General features: G+C 64.8%; 1 protein-coding gene across 1 annotated transcript in view; it reads right to left on the bottom strand.

The window, feature by feature from the left end:
- Positions 1-19,574, bottom strand: part of DSCAML1 (DS cell adhesion molecule like 1) — a 77,976-nt gene that overhangs the window by 11,835 nt on the left and 46,567 nt on the right. The window contains exons 6-25 of the mRNA XM_026040292.1: positions 12,839-12,985; positions 12,119-12,397; positions 11,716-11,991; positions 11,264-11,560; positions 9,829-10,101; positions 7,955-8,233; positions 7,675-7,794; positions 7,271-7,447; positions 4,742-4,941; positions 4,463-4,559; positions 4,246-4,374; positions 3,687-3,854; positions 3,497-3,567; positions 2,703-2,943; positions 2,098-2,244; positions 1,878-2,033; positions 1,412-1,551; positions 521-674; positions 281-398; positions 44-207 (exon numbers count right to left, since the gene is read on the bottom strand). Of these exons, the coding sequence (XP_025896077.1) occupies positions 44-207; positions 281-398; positions 521-674; positions 1,412-1,551; positions 1,878-2,033; positions 2,098-2,244; positions 2,703-2,943; positions 3,497-3,567; positions 3,687-3,854; positions 4,246-4,374; positions 4,463-4,559; positions 4,742-4,941; positions 7,271-7,447; positions 7,675-7,794; positions 7,955-8,233; positions 9,829-10,101; positions 11,264-11,560; positions 11,716-11,991; positions 12,119-12,397; positions 12,839-12,985 (3,633 nt within the window). The remainder of the gene's footprint in view (positions 1-43; positions 208-280; positions 399-520; positions 675-1,411; positions 1,552-1,877; positions 2,034-2,097; positions 2,245-2,702; positions 2,944-3,496; positions 3,568-3,686; positions 3,855-4,245; positions 4,375-4,462; positions 4,560-4,741; positions 4,942-7,270; positions 7,448-7,674; positions 7,795-7,954; positions 8,234-9,828; positions 10,102-11,263; positions 11,561-11,715; positions 11,992-12,118; positions 12,398-12,838; positions 12,986-19,574) is intronic.

Raw genomic sequence — 19,574 nt, 5'->3', positions numbered from 1 at the left:
GGCACGAGCGGCCGCCGCGAAGCAGCCGCAGCGGCCGCCTCACCTTGCACCAGCAGGTTGATGATGATGGTGTCGAAGCCCCAGGTGTTGGTGGCGGTGCAGGTGTAGTAGCCCGAGTCCTCGGCTTTCACGGAGCGCAGCACCAGCGTGCCGTTGGCCTGGATCAGGCGGTGCCCGTCCACCGTCACCAGGATGGCTGTGTCCTCGCTGCGGGGAGGCCCGGGGCACGTGAGCCGCGCCAGGCGGCCGGGGGCCCCGCGCCCCGCACGCCCGCGCTCACCTGTCCTTGGTCCACTTGATGGCGGGGACCGGCTCCCCCACCGAGTTGCACGGCAGCCTCACGTCCTTCATCCACGGCGTGGTGACGGTGCCACCAAAGGAGATGATCTTGGCGGGGGCTTTACAGAGAGGAGGAGGAGGAGGAAGAGGTCAGGACCRTGCAAGGTCCCGCCAGCAGCAAAACCTGCACACAGGGAAGCGACCAGGGCGCCCRCGCAGCCACCGCACGAGTGCCACGTACCTTTCCCGGCGGGCTCGATGGTGACCTTCTCGCTGATGTTGCCGCGGCCGGCGGAGGTGACGGCGGCCACCCAGAGCAGGTACTGCTGCCCGCGCGTCAGGTGCGCGATGCGGTAGAAGAGCTGGTCGGGGCTGGTCTCGTACTCGCTGGGAGCCTGCGCGCGGAGGGCAGCGGCGGTCACCCCGCGGCGACACGGCCCCTGCTCGGAGCCCGCTGGCGCCGTCGCTTCTCCAGGGAGAGCGGGCGCAGCAGCAGCTGGCTGCTCCGGTGCAGTGCGTGGCAGGGAAGTTGTGCGTCCCATCCCCGTGGAGAGGGCACCGGCCAAGGCTGCCCGGCATGCCCAAACCCCAGCCCAMACCGTGCCCCTGTGCAAGGAGCCACCCTCAGCACTCTGGGCTGCGTGCAGCGCTGCTCCGGCATCGGGGCCACGTGCATTGCGAGCCGCGGGACATGCTCCCTCGGACACTTGTGTAGCGCTCCCGTGGGCGCACTCAGCACACGTGCCCCGTGCACGGGCCCCTGTACTGCGGGAGCCACAAGCCTGGCCGGGCTCACAGGTGGGAGCGCGCCCCACGAGCGGATGGCCACCCATATGAATGCTGCGGAGTAYGCCTAATTTTTTGTAAGCAAATAACAGTTTTGACAAGATGCCAGGAAAACAATATCAGATCCCAGCGGTTTTACCCATGGCTTTGATGAAAAGATTATGTTGCCCTGGAAACCAGAGGCTCCGATAGCAAAATGAGGTGGAGAAGGCGCCTCCCCCAAGCGCCGCTCGACAGCCCTGGCCGGCACCCGCGCCCGGCACCGCGGGAGCGGCCCGGCCCCGGCTGCTGCGCGGCTCCCCGGGGCGGCTGGCGGGCAGGCGGGCGCGCGGCGGCGCGTGCTTACCGGCTGCCCCGAGCCGGGGCTGGAGCAGAAGATGGTGTACTTGCGGATGATGCCGTTGGGCTTCGCCGGCGGCAGCCACGACACCACCACGCTGCTGGCCGACGACGGCACGGCCTTGATGCCCGCCGGCGGACCTGGGACTGCAGAGGGCAGGCGCTGCAGAGCCCCGAGCCCGGCCCCTCCGTGCCGTGGCGCATGGGGCACCAAGGCGCCGCTACAGGGACCCTAACGGGCTTTCCATGCCCGCCTCTCCTGCGCATCCTGCCCCAGCCGAACGCAGCGCCCCGACACCTGGTGCCTCCGCACAGAGACTCCAGCCCGTCCCCTCTCCCCTGCCTGACGGCAGCAGCGGCCTGGGAAATGCTCCGGAACGGAGCTAATGGCACTAAAGTAGGGCAGCCCGGGGTGTAAATATTTAAGCACCCACAGCAAAAGGAGGAGGGGGGGCCGAGGCGGCAGCACTCACTGTCCTCCTTGGTCTGGATGTAGAGCACGCTGCTGCGGACGCCGTCGCCGGCCTGCGTGTAGGCCAGCACCTGCACGCTGTAGTTGGTGAACTTCTCCATGCCGCGCAGCTCCACTCGCTCCCGCGTGGTCGTGATGTTCTGCATCTCGCCCCACTCTGCGGGCGCGGCGGGCGTGAGCGGGCGCGCGGCTCCCGCGCCGCGCCGGCCGCCAGCACTCACCTCCGTCCATGTAGAGCGACCAGAAGATGACGCGGTAGCCCTTGAGCACGCCGTTGAGCGTGCTGCGCGGCGGCTCCGACCACGAGATCACGGCCACGTCCGACGTGATGGAGATGGCGCGCACGTTCTCGGGCGCCTGGCTGGGCACTGCGGGCGACAGCGCCCCGTGAGCGGCCGCGGCGCCGCAGCCCCTCGCCCCGCAAGAGGGAACTCTAATTTTTACGAGCGTTTAAGTGATAATACATCACCGTAATGACGCTCTTTGAAAAGGATTATTGTTTCATATTACTTAGGTGTAAAAATATAAGCACCATGTAATTAGGGACCAAGCATAATAAACTAATACAGATAGTCCGTTTGAACGAAATGAAGGTAATATAATTATGGAAAAGACACTACTGCTAAAACAGGGRCCCTTGAATACCCCAGGAGGAGCGCTAATAGAGCCAGGAAACGATCGCGGTTTGACAGGCTAACGAGAGCCTTAATTAAGTATGAAAAACCGCTGAGCAAACGCAGCGCAAAACTTTTGCCGCCGCTCGCGGCTGCTGCAGCGGCACCGGCGGCACCGCGGCCGCCCCGGCGCCCGCGGCCGCCCCGCTCACCGTCCTCCAGCGTGGTGGCGTTGATCTCGCTGGAGGAGGGCCCCGTGCCCGCGCGGTTGAACGCCTGCACCACCACGCCGTACTGCGCAAACTTCTTGAGGTTGTCCAGCGTGTAGAGCTCGCCGTCGCCCGTGGCCTTCATCTCCACGATGCTGTACTGCCCGTTGCTGCCGGGGCTGTTCTCGCGGTAGCCGATCTGGTAGCCGCGGATCACGCCGTTCTGCAGCTCCTTCTTGGGCGCCTGGGCACGGGGCGGCGTGAGGGCGGCGCGCGGAGCGCCCCGGGAACGCCCGCGGCCGCCCTCGCGCCGCTCCGGACAGCATCGCTCCCACGCATTAAGAAATCAATAAGGCTGATTGCAAATTTATGTTATAAAGGCAGAGCRATCTGTCTCCCTGAAATACTCCCAAAAGGAAGCGACCTATCAAGCGAGTGAATCTTATTTCTCATTAATCTGTTTTTCAGTGCCTGAGGGGAGCGGGAGAAGCTGGAYCCTAAATCTATTGGCTGGCGGTTCATCCCAAAGCCCTCACTTCCCAATCAATTTTACTTTTCATTATGCACCTTCTGACAAATAACTCCGGCGCTACATTTTATTGATATTTGCTTGAACACTTTGCAACCAAGTGCCTCAGCTTGTGCACACTTATCCTCTCCTGCCCTGGCCCCCCAYGGATCACCTCTGAGATAATGAGCTTGTTAGCAAACATGATTAAGAAGGACCCTATAGGAGGCAGCTGAGCAGCGCGCCCGCCCCCCGAGCCTGCCTTCGCGCCACGCACGGCCCCGCTCACCTTCCACGTCACCTGGATGCTCTGGGACGTTATCGGCTGCAGGGTGACATCCACGGGCGGCCCGTCAGGAGCTGCGCCAGAACACGGCACTGAGCGGCCTCGGGGAAGGAGCCCTGGCCAACGCGCTCAGCGGGGCGGGCCCCGCGGCAGCACGCGCAGCGGGAGGGACGCGGCACGCGGCGGCACCCACCCGCCTCCTCGGTGCTGATGGTGAGCTCCTTGCTGGGCTCGCTGCGCCCGATCTTGTTGAAGGAGTACATGCGGATGCTGTACACCGAGGCCGGGTGCAGGTCCACGATGTTCGCCTGGTTGATGGTCGGCGAGATGTTGCGCGTGGACTGCTTGAAGTCCCAGGAATCTGGAAAAGCAAGGGTCAGGCCGCGATTCCCGGTGCCGGGAGCRCCGCGCTGCCCGTGCGCGGAGGTGCGGGGAGCTCCGGCAGCAGCAGGACGGCGCGGGGACCAAGGCTCCCGGCGCCTTCCTCCCGCACCTCCCGCTGCAGCTCCCTGCCCAGTGCCTGCCCAGCTCCGGCTTGGGCTTCGGCAAATATTGTCTCTTTTAATATTCCCTTTCAAACGCGCCCATCTAACGCAAATTAACATCTTTCATTAATGCTGCGCTCTTCTTTCTTCATCAAAGGATCCGAGGCCCAGACTATTCCCTTTAAAAGCTGCACGGCGCGCGGCCCCGGCCCCCAGCCGCCGGGAGGGTGCCGGGCAGGGCACGGGCCGGAGGCGGCCGTCACCCACCGGATTTGTTCTTGTACTCGATGTCGAAGCCCGTGATGATGCTGTTGCCGTCGAAGCGCTGCGTCCAGCGCAGGTTCATGCTGCGGGCCTTCACCTCGCGGATCTCCAGCTCGGGCGGGTCGGGGGGCTCTGCGGGCACACGGGGTGCAGGGGAGGTGAGGGGAGGCCCGCGCYGCGGCCCCCGCGCGCCCGGCCCCACGCATCCCGGCAGCGCTACCTTGCACCGTGAGCTGGATCAAGCCTCGGTCCTCGCCGTACGAGTTGATGGCGTGGCAGGAGAAGAAGACAGAGTCCCCGCGGTCGGCTGGCTTCAGCTAGGCGCGTTTTGGGGAGAAAGGAGCTGTTTAGGCAGCGCGGCGATGGARGGAGCTCTGCAGCTTTCCCGCGGCCACATGGCCACCCTGCAGCCCCTGCTCGGGGCTTCAAACACCCACCTGCACCGGCCTGCAGCGGCCAGGGCACCGCGGCGGCCCCGGGGCTGCGAGCAGCCTCTCACCTTGAGCGTGGAGACGACCTCGTCGCCGTTGTCCTTGGTGGCGATGGCGTAGCGCATGTTGCGGTCAGGGTCGATGACGGTGTCGCCCTTCTCCCAGCGGATGATGATGGGCCGCTCRCCGCGGGCCGTGCAGTTGAGCTCCTTCATCTGGCCCTTGATGGCGATGGTGGTGTTGGGGTGCGAGGTGATCATGGCCGGGACTGCGGGTGCGAGAGGGGCTCAGCGCCCACGCGGCGGCCCCGCACCGCGCAGCTCCCCCTCAGAAAATAATGAGGCAGAGCAATTGTATAATGCATAGCATTACACTGCGATAGACAATAAAATGCGAAAGACAAATAAGCACGCGCACACGGTAATGAAGAGAAAGGCTCCAGTCTGAGACGTGCAACTATGAATTATTGACTAAGGTTTTACACTCCCGAGGACGAGGGGAGGAATGTTTTCCAGCACGGATTTGCATAATTCACTCGCATAAACCTGGGCGGAATGTAGAGCGCGGCTGCACGGCAGCCCGGGCACTGCGGATGCYGCCGAGGGTTTCGCCCACATGTGCCCGCGCACCCCGCGCGCACGCGCCGCTCCCGACACGGGGCGAGCCCGCACGTCAGCAGCCTCGGCGCGGCGCGCTCCATGCCCTGTCCAGCAGTGGCAGGGGGAGCCGGGCCCGGGGCCCCGCGCGGTCACTGCAACGAGCGGCACCCGCGCAGCCACGGCGGGCGCAGGGGGCGGCGACGCYGGGAAAAATGTAATGCATAAACAAACAGCAGCGCCGAGGCCCGCAGTAATGTATGGTAATGGCAATCCGCAAAGGCAACACACACTGCTATAATGGGACACAAGAGGCTCTAATGAGCTATGACTTCGTGGCTTTCCGTGGCAATGTAATTCAATTAGCAGCCGAGGAAACCTTTCCTCGGCGGCTGCGGGGCGAGGCCGGGCACGGGGCTGCTGCACGACGCCGCGGCACCGCGTCCCCAGCACAGAGGGGGCCACGGCAGGCCGGGGGGGCACGGGCAAGGGCTGCACCCGCCGGCGTGGCCACTGCACCCTCCCTGCAGCCCCGCGCAGCCGTCCTCGCCCACCCCAGCTCCGGCACTGCTCCCTGCCGCTAAGCTGGCCGCGCCGCCGGCAGTGCCCGTGCACTGCTCAGCACGGAGCTGCCTGCACACAGCGCGCCGTGCCGCGCTGTGCCGTGCCGCGCCGCGCCAGGCCCGGTGGGACGCGAGCCCCCTCCCTGGCGAGGGCGGCCTCCGTGACGTGAACGTGATGGAACCTGCTTCCCTGCCTTTCAGCACGGATTAGCTGAGTTCCACCTGCAGCACGACATGAACTCAGACCGCACAGCGGCCGCAAGCCGCTGCGCTCRGGAGGTGCTGCTGCTCCGGTCTCCGGCCTGCCCCGTGTCCCGCAGCCAGCCCCCGGGGAGGCCGCCCGCTCCGGCCGCGCTCTGCRCACCGACACGCGGGCGGGCGCGCAGCCATGCGCTAAACGCATTCCTCACACGCGTGTGACCCCCGCCCCTGCGCGTGGCCCGGCCAGCTGTCCCCCCGGGCAGCCCTGCGGCGCCCCGGCTCCGCTCCTCGGTGCGCCGGCACGCTCGGCCGCTGCGGCGAGCGCCTGCCCTGCACGCACGGCTGCAGCCGGCCGTGCCGCGGGCCCGGCACTGACACCGGAGCCTCGGTCAGGGCCGCGCTCCCTCGCGCGGGCACAGCCGGCTGCACACGCCAGCCTGATCTGCTACCATCTGACCAGGTGTGTCCCGGGAAGCCCATCACCGGGGACCTGGGACCCTCGCCCCCAGTCACCAGCAGCACCCTCTCCTCCGGCTCTGGTTACCTCTCGCTCAGCTCTGTCCGTGCTGGCTGACTGTAAGCCAGCGCTGGCCCCAATCTCCCTTTAATTGGCCTGACATTTCGCTAAGCAAACAAGAAAGCGGCACAAAGCAGAGMGCCCCACGAAGGCCTAATTGGCTGTGGCGCCCCATACCCCTCTGCACTCAGACCTTTCCAGASGCTGCCAGGGTGTCCGGGAAGGCAGGAGACAGGGCTTTGTGCTCAGCAAGGCGGCTCCCAGCCCGGCCGGGGGAGCAGGGACAAGGAGCAGTGTGCGGAGGCAGGAGCCCCAGGACGCACAGGCACTGCAGCCCGCGAGGGCTGCCTGCTTTGGGCATTCGCCCCCTCCTGGCAGCAAAGCCCAGGGAAGMCAAGCAGAGGGAGGGCGCTGGTGATTTCACACTGTGCGGCCAGCCGGGCCTTGGGAATCCAGCATGGAGCGCGCCTCAAACCGCGCGCTGCTACGAGCCCTGCCCGGCCCGACCAGCGAGCGCGCTCCGTTCGTCCCGCACGTGCGCTGCTCTCCCATTCCCGCCTGGGGAAGCGGGCGGCGCGCAGCCCATGCCCAGCGCCCGCACATCCCTCGCGGCGCGGGGTCCCGCGCGGCTCTGCTCCAGCTCTGCCCCCGGCAGCAGCTCCCCCCTGCCCACCAGCCCAACCGCCGCGCCCCGAGCTGTGTCCCCGCCGCGCTACTCACTCTTCACAGTGAGAAACATGGACTTGCTGATGTCCGTGCCCACGCCGTTGCTGGCCTGGCACAGGTAGTAGCCGATGTCCTCCTCCAGCACGTGGCGGATGAGCAGGGAGCTGTTGGGGAGGATCTGGATGCGGCCCGTGAGCGGGATGGGGTGGTACTGCTGCGGGTTCCCGCTTCCTGGTGAGGGAGGCAAGGCACGGAGCTGGGAGACGCCAGGCAAGTGGAAGTGTCCCCAGCACGGGCCTGCGGCACCCGCGATGCCGCYGCGCCAGACAGCACCCATGCCCACTGCAAGGTGCTCTCAGCAAGCTCCCCGACCCAAGCGCAGCCCGCGCACGGCTGTGCCACRCGCAGATTCCCAGCACAAGGGGTCAGCCCCGCATGCCCCCGGGCTCTGCACGCACCTTTGGCATGTTTCCACATCACTTTCGGCGGCGGGTACCCGTCAACGGAGCAGTTGAGCACGCCAGCTTTGCCGTAGATGCCGTCTTGGTTGTTGGGTTGAACCACAAAGCGAGGAGGCACTGAGGAATTCAAGGGAAAGGAGTGTCCCTGCAGCGCGACCCAGGCAGCGCCTTGCGCCCAGCCGCCCGGGCGCACAGGAGCAGCGGGCGCCTTCGGCCCCGCGGCTGCCCTCGGCTCCCGCCGCCGGCCCCGCGGCGCGGCCAGCGCGCGGGCGCTCACCTCGCACGATGAGCTGCCGCTCGCGGCTCACGGTGGCCGCGTCGTTGCTGGCGATGCACGTGTAGTTGCCGTTGTGCTTGAGGGAGACRCTGGAGATCTGCAGGGAGCTCATGAACTCCTTGCTCTCGATGGTGACCCCGGAACCGGAGAGGATGACGTGCCCGTCCTTCCTCCAGGTGATGTGGATGGGCATGTCGCCGGAGGAGACCACGCAGGGGATGTAGAGGAGCTGCCCGATGGAGGCTGGGGGGAACTCGAAGGGCTGGATCAGAGGAGGGACTGTCGAGGGGAGAGGCAGAGCGGGCTGTCAGGGTAGGCCCACGAGCTCCCCTTTCCGCAGGCTCCCCAGGTCCATGGGCAGGCTGTCCCGGTCCCCTGGGCGCAGGGAGGCCGCCCTCCCGCCTGGGCGCAGGGCCCGCTCTGTGCCCGGGGCGGCGCGCAGCATCCCCGTGGCGCTGAGCTGCACCACGTCCCCGCCTCCCCGGGCCTGCCCAGCAGCGACCAGCACCCACGGGGCTTGCACCGGCACCACGGACACAGGGAGCACTCGGAGAGCACAGGCGGGCGCTGCTCTGAGCGGCTGTAAAGTTTTTACGGCGCTTGCTTGGAAGCGCCCGCATAAGCTCACTGGTGGCRCTTAACGCAGCCCAGGCGCTGAGGGCAATAAAAGAGCCACGGCRCGTCACGCCAGCCCGCGCCAGCTCTCTACACACTTGCGTTTATCTACTCCGCTCCCCGGAGCCCTCTGCGACTCCACGGTGGTGCCTATTCTGTTCCTTTCCAAGGGCTTTCTATGCAGTGGCCAAAATGAATAAATCAGGAGGTAAGCGAGCGTGGGAGCGCATCCCGAGGCGCCGCGGCGCAGGTGGATAAACACACTCCTGTGCGTGCCCGGCCGGTGCAACATCTCAATCACCCAGCTCCCGGCGAGCCCGTAAACCCGGGCGCCGGCGGCCTCGCGGGGCCGGAGCTTCCCGCGGCACACGGATCCRCGCCGAACCGCAGCCTGCCCCCACGCACCACAGGCACTTTGCACACGAGGCCGCGAGAACGAAGGGCGCCTGCGTCCCAAGCGGAGCCCAAAGGAGATGTGTCCTCCTTGCAGCACCTTTGCCCGCCCATCCGCAGCCTGCACTTCCGACCGCAAAGCCCAGAGAGGAGCATCAGCTAATCAAGCGCTAGCATCTATAATCAGCTTGCTGCACTCTCTTGCTAACCCAGTTCCTAATAAGCAACCGGGGGAGGGGAGGGYGCGGAGGGGGGATCAGAACAAAATCCAGTCCATAACTACCCCGCTCAGCTGGCGCGAGCTGCAGCCAATTGGCCGGCTCCGTCCCCAGCGTGGCCGCTTTGTCCGAATGATTTAGTGCGCACGGCGAGCCGACGACAGGCACAGGCGACCCGACAACTCCGAGGCTGCAGATAGGAGCGCGCGGCGCACTCCTAACACAATCTCTGCAAGTCACTGGGACGGATGCATCGCCTCAATTCATTAGGACTGATAGCTCCCTCAATGGGGCTGAATAATTGATGGCCCGCAGAAGCTTTTAAGATGTTCTGTGTGCTCGCAAGACCGAGCGTATTATTTTTTTAAAAGCTAACACACACAGGAAAACATCAGCGAAGGTGATCCGAGCAAAGGTTAGATGGTTTAATACGCGATGTTTACAGCGGAACTCCCTGCTCCGCCGCGTGTAGCGGGAAATGGATACGGCAGGGCTCGGGCAGCAGCCCGCGCGCCGGCTCCGCCGGGCCAGGCGGCCGAGGCCGCAGGAGCTGCGCCCGCCCGCGGCGCTCGTCACATGCGCTCCCGCCCCGAGCCGAGGCTTCCCGGGGAAGGGCAGCGCGCCGGGCCAGCCTCGGCGCCCGCGTACCTTTCACGGTGACGTGGACGCTCTGGCTGATGGAGAGCTGGGGCTGGATCAGCACGCTGCACACATACTCGCCTTCGTCCATGCCCTTCTGCACATCCATCAGCTTGAGGGTGCCGTTCTCAAAGACCACTTGCCGGTGGTTATCGGGCAGCAGCAAAGAGTCCTTGTACCACTTGATGGAGTAGTACGGGTACCCGATCACCCTGCAGTTGATGAAAGTGTCCCTACCCGCGACCGCCGTTATGTTCTTCATCGCTCGGATGCTCGGGGGACCTACATAGGCGGGAGGAAGGAAGAGGCAGGCTAGGTTAACTCCGAACGGCGCTYGGCCTGCGTGCACGTCTGGTGCCAGCTCAGCGCGAGCTTCGCGGGACAAGGAGGTGCCGGGACTGATGCGGATCCGGCCTTTCCTCGGCGGGACGAGCAGGTGCCGGCTCCTTGCCGAGCGTCCACGGGGAAGCCGCTACGGGCACCTCCCTCCCTACCGCTGGCAAACTCCGCTACCACCACTCACCAGTCTGCAGCGCTTCCAGAGCCCTCCCGCCTGCCCCGTTTCTCTTGCCGGGGCGGCCCAGGGCTGCTCAGCTTCCAAAAGGAGCAGGAAAAAAAATTAGTTCTCGCTCTGTAATGCTTCTTGGGTCTGGCTGGGGGATTTGCTCTATCCCAGGGCAAAAGCAAAGAGCCTGAATCTTATCTACCGATAAGCAGTCAAGAGCTGMGAGAGGGGGGAAAAGAGGACAGCGAAACATCCTCATTGGAAACATCCCTATTGCTTCTGTGCCAGGGAGATGAACCTGCTCCAAATTTAGCAGCAAATGGCAGCAAAACTCAGACTCTCCTGGGAACCCAGCCAAAAAGCCACGAGATCCATTGCAAACCTGACACACAGGCAAACACAGCCCTCAAACCTCTTTCTCAGCAGATAAATTCCCGCTACCTTGGCTGTGCCCAGCTCACACCTACAACATGCGAGGCTTTAGCTGGCATTTAGCGATGGGCAGGGGCCGGTCCCGGGCCTCGTGCCTGGGACGTGGCGTGGCAGAGCTCCCTGCAGCGCRCCGAACGCCATGCTCGCGCCGTAATGACACCGCGATTAACGTGGCCACGGCTTTTAGCACACAAAGGCGCTACAGACACGACAAAGGCAAGCTCATTTTCCACGATTTCACGTACTGGCTCATCACCATTTGCAACGCGCGTTCCTGGGGCCACAGGCGCCGCGGGAACGGAGCGGGGAATGGGGAGGGAAGGGGGAAGATGGGCACCTTGTCGCGGCACCGCTGCACCCCGGGGAAGCTCAGCGCTCGTGGCAGGGCAAGGCCACGCACAGGGATGAGCGCGGCACGGCCAGGAGCAGAGCGGGGGGACGAGGAGACAGAACAAAACCAAAAGCCCCGTAAAAGTCCTATTCTGATATTTAAAAGTAGACAGGCACCTCTTACGTTTATTCGCGCTTGGTATTCGGCGCTGCCCACCGAGTTCCGCGCGGTGCACCGGTACACGCCGCCGTCCTTGATCTGCGGGCTCGTCACGTTCATGTGGCTCACCGTGGTGCCGTCCGACATGGTGTACTGGTTGGTGCGGTGCCCGGCGTCCCTCTGGATGGGCTCGTCGTCCAGGGCCCAGGTGACGGTCGGCGGCGGGGCGCCCTTGGCGGCGCACATGAGGGAGAACTGCTCCCCGGGGTTCACCACCTTCTCGCTGAAGGAGGAGACGATGCGGGGGGTCCCATCTGGGGGCGGCCCGCGGCAGCGGGGTTAGGGCGCAGCAGCCGCACCGTGCCCTCGCTAGCGGCGCCCGCCGCAGCGCGCCCGGCTCGCCGGCACGGGCCCCGCGGCGCAGGGGCGGCACGCGGGCTCCGCCGGCGCGCCGAGGAAGCCAGCTCACCCTCCAGCGTGATGATGGAGAAGTCCTGCGCCGTCTGCGACTTGCGCGTGGCAAAGCACTGGTAGGCGCCCGAGTGGCTCTTCTGCGCGGCCGTGATGAGCAGCGTCTCGTTGCTGATGCCGCGGATGGAGATGTAGTCGTCCGCCACCACGAGGTCCGTGTTGCGGTACCAGCGGATGACGTACTCCGGGGAGCCGCTGAGCGCGCACGACAGGATCACGGTGCTGCCGATGCCCGTTTTGAGCTTCTTTGGTGTCAGCGTCACGCGCAGGGGGTCTGTGCGAGAGCAAACGGAGCAGCGGCTGAGGGGCCCAGCAAGAGCAGGAGCCCCGGCGTGTGCGGAGCAAGTGGCAGGACACAGGCTGCTCCCTCCCGCAAAGGCCCCATCCCCGGCAGCTCTTACCTATGACCGTCAGAGTGCCGGTGACCTCGGCGGAGCCGAAGGTGTTGGTGACCTCGCAGATGTAGGTGCCGCTGTCCTCCACGCGCAGGTCGCTGATGGTGAGGCCCGTGATGYGCTTGCTCCAGCGGCCGTCGGCGGGCAGCGGGCGCCCGTCCTTGATCCAGCGCACGGCGGGGTTGGGGTAGCCCGAGGCGATGCAGGGCAGCTCCAGCAGCCGGCCGGCGCGCTCCTCGCGCGACTGGAAGCCGTCTAGCATGGTGGGGATGGACTCCGCAGGGTCTGCACGGGGACAGCAGGCGCGTGGGGCCCTGCGCCCGCCGCGGCGCCACAGCCCGCGCGCACGGTCGCCTGCCGCCCCGGGCACGGCGGCACAGCAGCGCGAGGCAGCCGGCACGGGTGCACGTAAGCACCACGACGGGCAAATTACTCAAGGTGACACCTAAKTGGACCAATATACACAAATTTGGTGGCACGCTCCAAAATTTACAAGCGAAGGGGCTCGCCAGGCAGCTMCAAAAGGAGAAAATTAATCACCACGTCTCAGGCGTGAAACTAAATTCCAAGGGAAAGGAGCCTCTCCCAGCACTCCCCGGCAGGAGCCAAATGCCACGTGTGCAGGCAGCGACCCAGGGGGGACCCAAGGCGCTGGGGACGTGGAACAAGGCACCGAGCGTTGCGCAAGTAGCGCCGCGCCGTCACATCGCGTCCCCTTGCGCTCACCTGACACCGAGAGCCTGGCTCCGTTGCTCTGGCGCGTCTCGCCGCTGTACTTGTGCTTGGTGATGCAGCGGTAGGTGGACAAGGCATCTTCCTTCTGCACGTCTGATATGTACAAACCCCCGTAGGAAGTAATAAAAAACCGATTTTCTGGGGAGAGAAGAGGCGGGGCGAGGAGGAAGGTGAGCGCACAGCAGCGACGCAGGCGCGCGAGCCCCGCGACGCCGGGGCGGGCGGCGGGCAGCAGCTTTCTGCGTGCCGGGAGCGCGCGTGCCGCAGGGCGCGGACGCTCCAGCTCTCCTGCAGAGGCGCTTTTGAGGCCGGGCGCCGCTCGGCGCCGCGCGCTGCCCTGCCCGCTCCCTGCGGCGCCGCGCGTGGGCAAGCGGAGGCTGGCACGCGCCGGGCGAGGCGCCGCCGCCGCGGAGCTGCGCGCACAGCACCGCGGCCCCTCGGCGGGCCCTGCCGCCGGCCCCGCACCGAGCGCACGGAGCGGACGCGGCTGGCGCCTGCGCAAGCGCTGATCGAGCCCGGAGCGGCCGCAGCAGCCAGAGGCATCGTCCCCYGGCAACTCGCGCTTCGGAAGACGCCGCTACGCCAAGCACGAGGGCAACACACCGGGACAGCACGGCCTCGAGCTGCCTTCAGCTAATGGGACAAGTGCCTTGGCCGAGGAGCACCGCTCCGCTCGCGGGGGAAAGACGCGGGGCAGCGGCCGACGCGAGCGGCTCTGACGAGCCCTCGCAGAACTGACTTATCGCCGCGTCTGCGAGCRAGATTAACGGCCAAGGTCACAGAATAAAATCAGATCTTTGTGCCTGCCAGGAGGTGGAAACGCTTTACGGGAAGCCTAGGATGAAGAACGTGGCCCGACCGGCGCGATGCGACTCTAATAACTCCCCGCGCCAGACTTGAGCTGCTGCCTCGGAAAAGCCGCTCTGCCCGCACCCGCCAGCCCAGGCATCCGGGTCTCCTGCCGCTGCTCCCCATTGCCGTCCCTCGGGAAGGGCCACGGGCAGGAAGCCAACGGGCAGCTCTGTTCCAGGGCTGGCCACCGCGGGGCACCTGGGCACACAGACCCTGCTGCCCCRACCCTCCGCACATGCCTTCGCCAGCAGCGGCCACGGATGCACCGTGTCGCTCCCAAGAGCCTTCCAATTGCAGGAGAAAAATTACAGTCAATACAGGTTACCAGTTACTGCTCTATCCAATATAGATTTATAAAAACAATGAGGTCGGGGCTGCGGGAGAGAGCACATTTTATAGCTTATAAGACTAATGAGATAACTTTCCCCTGGTACTCCGGGGCCAATATTTCCTCACGCAGTCTATTTTAACTGCTAGGCAATCAATAGGTGCCAGCATTTATGAATTAGGCGCACTTGGAGCATATGCATCCGCGGCATCCCGGACAAATCCAATCAGTGCTCGGTGCTCTTGCTGGCCACCTCCGAAGTGACAGGCACTTCCCTGGGGAAAGGCCGGCCAGGGAAGCCGCAGCCGCCCAGGGCAGCGAGTTTGCGGGGCGGCCGGAGGGAGGCTCCGCGGCCGAGCGCCGCGGCCCCTTTCGCCCGCGCGGCGCAGGGCAGCGGTGAGCGATGCACACAGCTCCCAGATGAAAGGTCCCTCTGCGCACCCCGGAGACGTTAAATAGGAACCGCAACTCCAGCCCTATGCAAATTTAATAAGAGCTGCACAGTATCTGACAGATTTATTTACATGTTTCCCTGCACAGCGGCTCCCCGGGGACGTGCACGGCAGCCACGGGCTCCCAGTGCCTTTCAAAGGCAGCGCATCCCTCCTCGGTGGCCACGCACACAGCCGTGCAGCAGCCAGACACCCCCAAAGCGGCGCGGGCGTCCACACAGCAGCGCTCCAGTGCCAGAAGTGGGTCACACTTCCTACCGAAGGGCTCCTCGCTCCTCCTCGCCGCTCSGGGAGGGACGGGGCGCCGCTCGAGTGCAACTCGCCTGCCCTAGAAATGTCGTCTCGAGGAAGCGGCGGGAGCCGCCGCCACGGCCGCGCGGCTGCCCGGGCGCTGCAGCCCGAGAGCGGAGGGCGGCCGGGCGCGCGCTCCCCTTGCAAACCTCGGCACAGCCCCGCGGCTCCTGTGCCCACGCGTGCGCCGGGGAAACGCAAGCAAGAGGAATGCCCCTGCACGCAGGACACATCCACCCCGTGCCCGTCCCCCTGCCTTCCCGGGACGGGGGGCAGAGACCCCGTCTCTGCAGGGGCAGCGCCTCATCTCCCGCAGCAGCCTCGAGACACCCGAGCGCGGCTCAGAACCAAGCGCTGCATGAAGAGCATTACAAAACGGATAGGAGGGGACTAGCGATTTCCATGGCTAATCCTGTTAAGGAGACAATTTCTTATCAAACTCATTACGTGCCGCCCCGGGGAAGGGGGAGGYGGCCGCGGTGCCCAGCCCAGCGCCCGCATTGCTAAACCGCCCGCGTTACTGCCACGGAAACGCTATTCTCATCGCCAAGGAYGGTTAAATATTACGGAGATGACATCTCTCACAAAACAGCGCGTCTGCCTTAGAAACATTACGAGCCCTTGCCCAGCTTGGTGCTGCACACCGTGGCAGGCATTACAAACAGAAGCTAAAAGAAAAATCCGTTTCAAAATAATTTTTCTAGCATAATTTTTGAACCGCCRGTCCCACCGAGCCTCCTTTTGCAGGAGGCAGCAACACGGGAGGGTGCCTAGGGGCAGCCCGGGCCGGGCACGGCGGGCGCGCGGTGCCCCTGCAGATGCGACGGCCCCGGGGGTGGCTGTCCCTGCAGCGGGGGGGCCCCGATGGGGCCGGCGTCGCTGCAGCGCTGCCGCTGCCTCCCCCCGCCCCGCGCCGCGCGCGCTGCACAGAACGGCAGCTCCTCGCCAGATTTCATGCTAATGAGAGCAGAATCTGCATTGAGGACTGTGCAAAAATTTGCATCTCAAAGAGGAAAACAGGAAGTCGCTGCRAAGGGAGAGGAAAAGGCAGCGCCGAGGTAGCGTTCGTGGCCATAATTAGGCTAATGCTGCCTTGTTGTGTCAGCTGGCGCTCGTCAGCCTGGGGCGGCGGGCGAGCAGAGGCTCCCCGGGCGCCGCGCCGGCCCCGTGCTGCCGAGCCCCCCGCAGCGGGCGGCCTGGCGGGAGCAGCGCAGCGCAGCCCCGACGCCAGGGCCCCTCCTGGGCACCCCTGCTGCTCCCGCGCACACAGGTCCCGGCGCTGCCCCACGCAGCAGTACCCGGCACACGGAGAAGGGGCCGTCCCCGCCTCCCGCACGGCTTCCCCTGGACTGATTCGCCGCTCCCCAGCACGTTTCCCGGGTTCCTTCACTGCTGTTTCTTGCTGGCATTGCACCACCAGTTCTGAATGGCCCTGACCAACAAGTTTGCTCTCGAGCACCCCAGACTAGTGCGGAGCACGGCAGAAAGAGGAACASACAACAAGGGCTGCAGCCCATTGCCCTCTGCCAGCACCCTGGCTACCAAAATCACAGGAGGGGCAAAGCGCAGCAGCTGCAATCGCACCTTGCGAACCTTGGCCACCCCGGTGAGCCTGGCGAACTGATTCCAGCGCAATGCCAGCAAGAGCCAGGCTGCTGCCCAACACAGCGCTTACGTCCCCCCCRTGCAGTGTCAAGCGCCTGTTTTGCCCTGCAGTGAAATCTCAATAATTGGAACGGCAAACAACACACGAACAAAGAAAGCGAGCGAGCGAGCAAAGCCGCGATCGCYTCCCCAGCAGCGGGAAGCGGAGCGTAACCGCGAGCGCAGCCGGGGAGCTTTCCCGCAGCTCCTGCATCCCTCGCTCCCGCTCCCGGGAAGCCGCGCGGGGAGGAGCGCGGCYGCGACGCGGGACACGTGCGGCCGGCGGGACACGCGCGGCGCGCGAGGGGAGCCCCCGCGACGGGGCGCGCGCGCCAGCACAGCGCCTGCTCCACAGCCCTCGGCTACGCGGCAACGCGGGTTACTGAGCTGGAAAGCTGCAGCGAGCTGGGCAGGAGTATGGGGAAACCATCTGCAGATTTAAAAATAAGCCATTTTACGATCGCCCTCAAACATATTCTTTTGCCGAAACCAAATAGGATTTGTTGTTGTTGTTTTGCGYAAACTGTTAGGGAAAAATTACTAGAAACACGCAGGGGGTTTTGCCTCCTCGCGTACTGAGAGGCTAAATATGCCCTTCCTTATGTTGAGAATAGTAACAGTCATCTCAAAATTAACTTGGTCGGCACCAGAGCCTACAACAGTGGCAGCTCAGAGCCTGCAGGAAGCGGGAGCAACCTGCACGGGGATACGTAGCTGTGCAAGCTGACAGATGTCTTCCTACGTACAGGAAATATAGGTCGCCTTCGCCTATCCAGAGAACTATGTATCTTAATTAACCAGGCCACTAGCAGCATATGTAATGATTTCTGTGCCTCGCTAAGTAAATCGCGCTGCGACCAGACGGGGGAAGGCAAACGCACAAGCGACGGGGGCCTTTTGCGGAGCGAGCGGCGAGGCCGCGTCCTCCAGAGGCACCTCGGGGCTCGTGCAGCCGTGCCGGGCAGCAGCTGCGGCGCCCAACGGGAGCCCAGCGCGGCCTCGGGGCGGGCAGATTCGCGCGGGCAGGCGCGAGCAGCACGGGCACCCGGGCTCACCGCGGGGCTGCACGCAGCCCACGCGCCAGGCACAGAGCTCCAGGGCCTCCCCGACAAGGACGCACCGGCACGCTGGTGGGGTGGGCCGGCAGGCTCAGCTTAGACAAGCCTAACCTTGAAGTAAGGCTCAATTTCCTAGCAACAAGGAGCAAAACGCTGGGACAACTTAGCAGGTGGGCTGGCAGACTCCGCACGGCTCCAACTCTTCAGAAGAGAGGAGGGTTTTTTCCAAGATGCTTTAATCTACCTGGGGACGGGCGGTGGGAGCTCCCGGTCCCCCGGCATCACCAGCAAGCGCTCATGCCCGGCCCAGCACAAGCCCCGCGTGGCACCGGCGCACAGAGGCGCCRGGGGAAGGCGGAGGCAGCCATAAATCACCTCCCCGCTGCTCTCCACAGAGATATAATTAAGTTTGTGCTGSAAGTGGCTTTGGCGACAGGAGCTTTGCGGGCAGATCAACCCAGCGCGAGGGGCTGCTCGTGCAGGGGAGCCCCGTGCTCYGCGAGGCTCTGCGCGGGCACACCCCACGCAGGTGCCCGGGGGCGCGGAGCGCCCTGCGCACTGACCCCGCGGCAGGCAGAGAGGGGCCAGCGGGGGCTCCCCCCTGCGCGCACCTTCGTCCGGCCCGCGGCCCGGCCGCCCCAAAGCCCACACAAGCCCAGCGACTGCGCCAGCRGCGTCGGCACAAGCAATTCCCTACTTGGACACGCTTCCGTTCCCGGCAGCCCTTTCCTCCCCAACACAGCTAAAGAAGTAAACCAGCCCTTGGTTAACGGCCAGGTATTGATACAAAAAAGCTGATCCTTTTCGCAGCAAATGATAATCGAAGGCGATCACAGCATGGGGGCCATTTTCAAAGGAGCCTGCTATGAAAACGTTYCCCAGAATTTCCCATTGCGAGGAGCCAGGGGAAGGCGTGTTCCCTCCGTCCCCGGCTGCCTCCTTCCCTCCCTCCCAGGTGCGGCACCGGGAGCGGAGGCTCCGTGCGGGCAGCATCCCCGCAGCCAGCAGGCGCGTGCCGGCTGCCCTGCGCACGGGAGCAGCGCCCGGCGCGCCTCGCTGGCGGGGAGGGCCCGCACAAACGGGCTGCGCCGTGAATCCTGCAGCAGCGATTCCAAGAGACGCGTGCTGATACGGGAAGGGCACCGCCACCGAACGCGTCGCYGCTGCTGCGACTTTCCAGCATCCAAATGTGACCTGGGAAGATGACAGCATCGCGCATCTCACACGCGCCCGCGCCGGGGCGCGCTTCGAGGCAGACAATGCTGCATATTCAAATGCCACAGATGGAGCTCGCTGCGGCCTTTGCCGGCTGCTCCAGAGATTACCGCCGGGCCGTATTGTATTAAAAACAGGGGCTGCCTTTGTTTTTTATTTCMTCTTTAAACAAATTCCCTCCTCTAGTCCTGCTGGCCGGATAAAGTGCACTCTTGAGCCGCAGCCAGCTTTGCCAGCAGCCCCACACAAAAAAATGCAATTTTGTCAATACAAACTGTTTGCAGTATGCAAATTAACTCTGGAAATGCTTTTCATACATGGCAAATAACACCGTCAATGAAAGCACAAGAGACTGCAGTGCAGCGCCGCACGTGCCCGCCTGCCTCTCCTGCTCTCCCACCCCCTCCCTTCTGCCCGCGGCCCCCCGCCCAGGCGCCGCTCGCAAAGGGGACGCGATTCCCAAGTGCTGAGGGCACCTCGCGAGAGCAGCACCTCACGCACGACTCCCGGGAGCGCAGGCCAAGGGGAAGGCAGGCAGGCAGGCCGGACACGCACGGGCACCTGCCCGCGCAGGGCGGCCTGGAAAGCAGGCGAGCATCAGTCACTGCCTTTAGCAGGTGGGGGCCTTGGTGACAGCCGAGGAAGGAGGGGACAGGTTGCATAACACCGCCTGATGCGTTAGSAAACAAAGCGTGATCAAGAGCCTTTTAGTCACCTCCTAATTACACATTCCAGGTGCATTAAGGAAGGAGGASTGCGTCGCGGGTCACTGCCTGTCACCGCCACAAAAGACCGTGATGAGTTCGGTACTCAAAATATTTGCACTAATTATCGGCGCGGCTCCCCCTCGCAGCGCCGCGAGGGAAGCAGCGCGGCGCCTCGCCCTC

Source organism: Nothoprocta perdicaria, unplaced genomic scaffold (assembly GCF_003342845.1).
Source record: "Nothoprocta perdicaria isolate Ctin4 unplaced genomic scaffold, notPer1 scaffold_252, whole genome shotgun sequence".
Taxonomy (NCBI): domain Eukaryota; kingdom Metazoa; phylum Chordata; class Aves; order Tinamiformes; family Tinamidae; genus Nothoprocta; species Nothoprocta perdicaria.
This window is presented reverse-complemented; position numbering and strand designations above follow the sequence as displayed.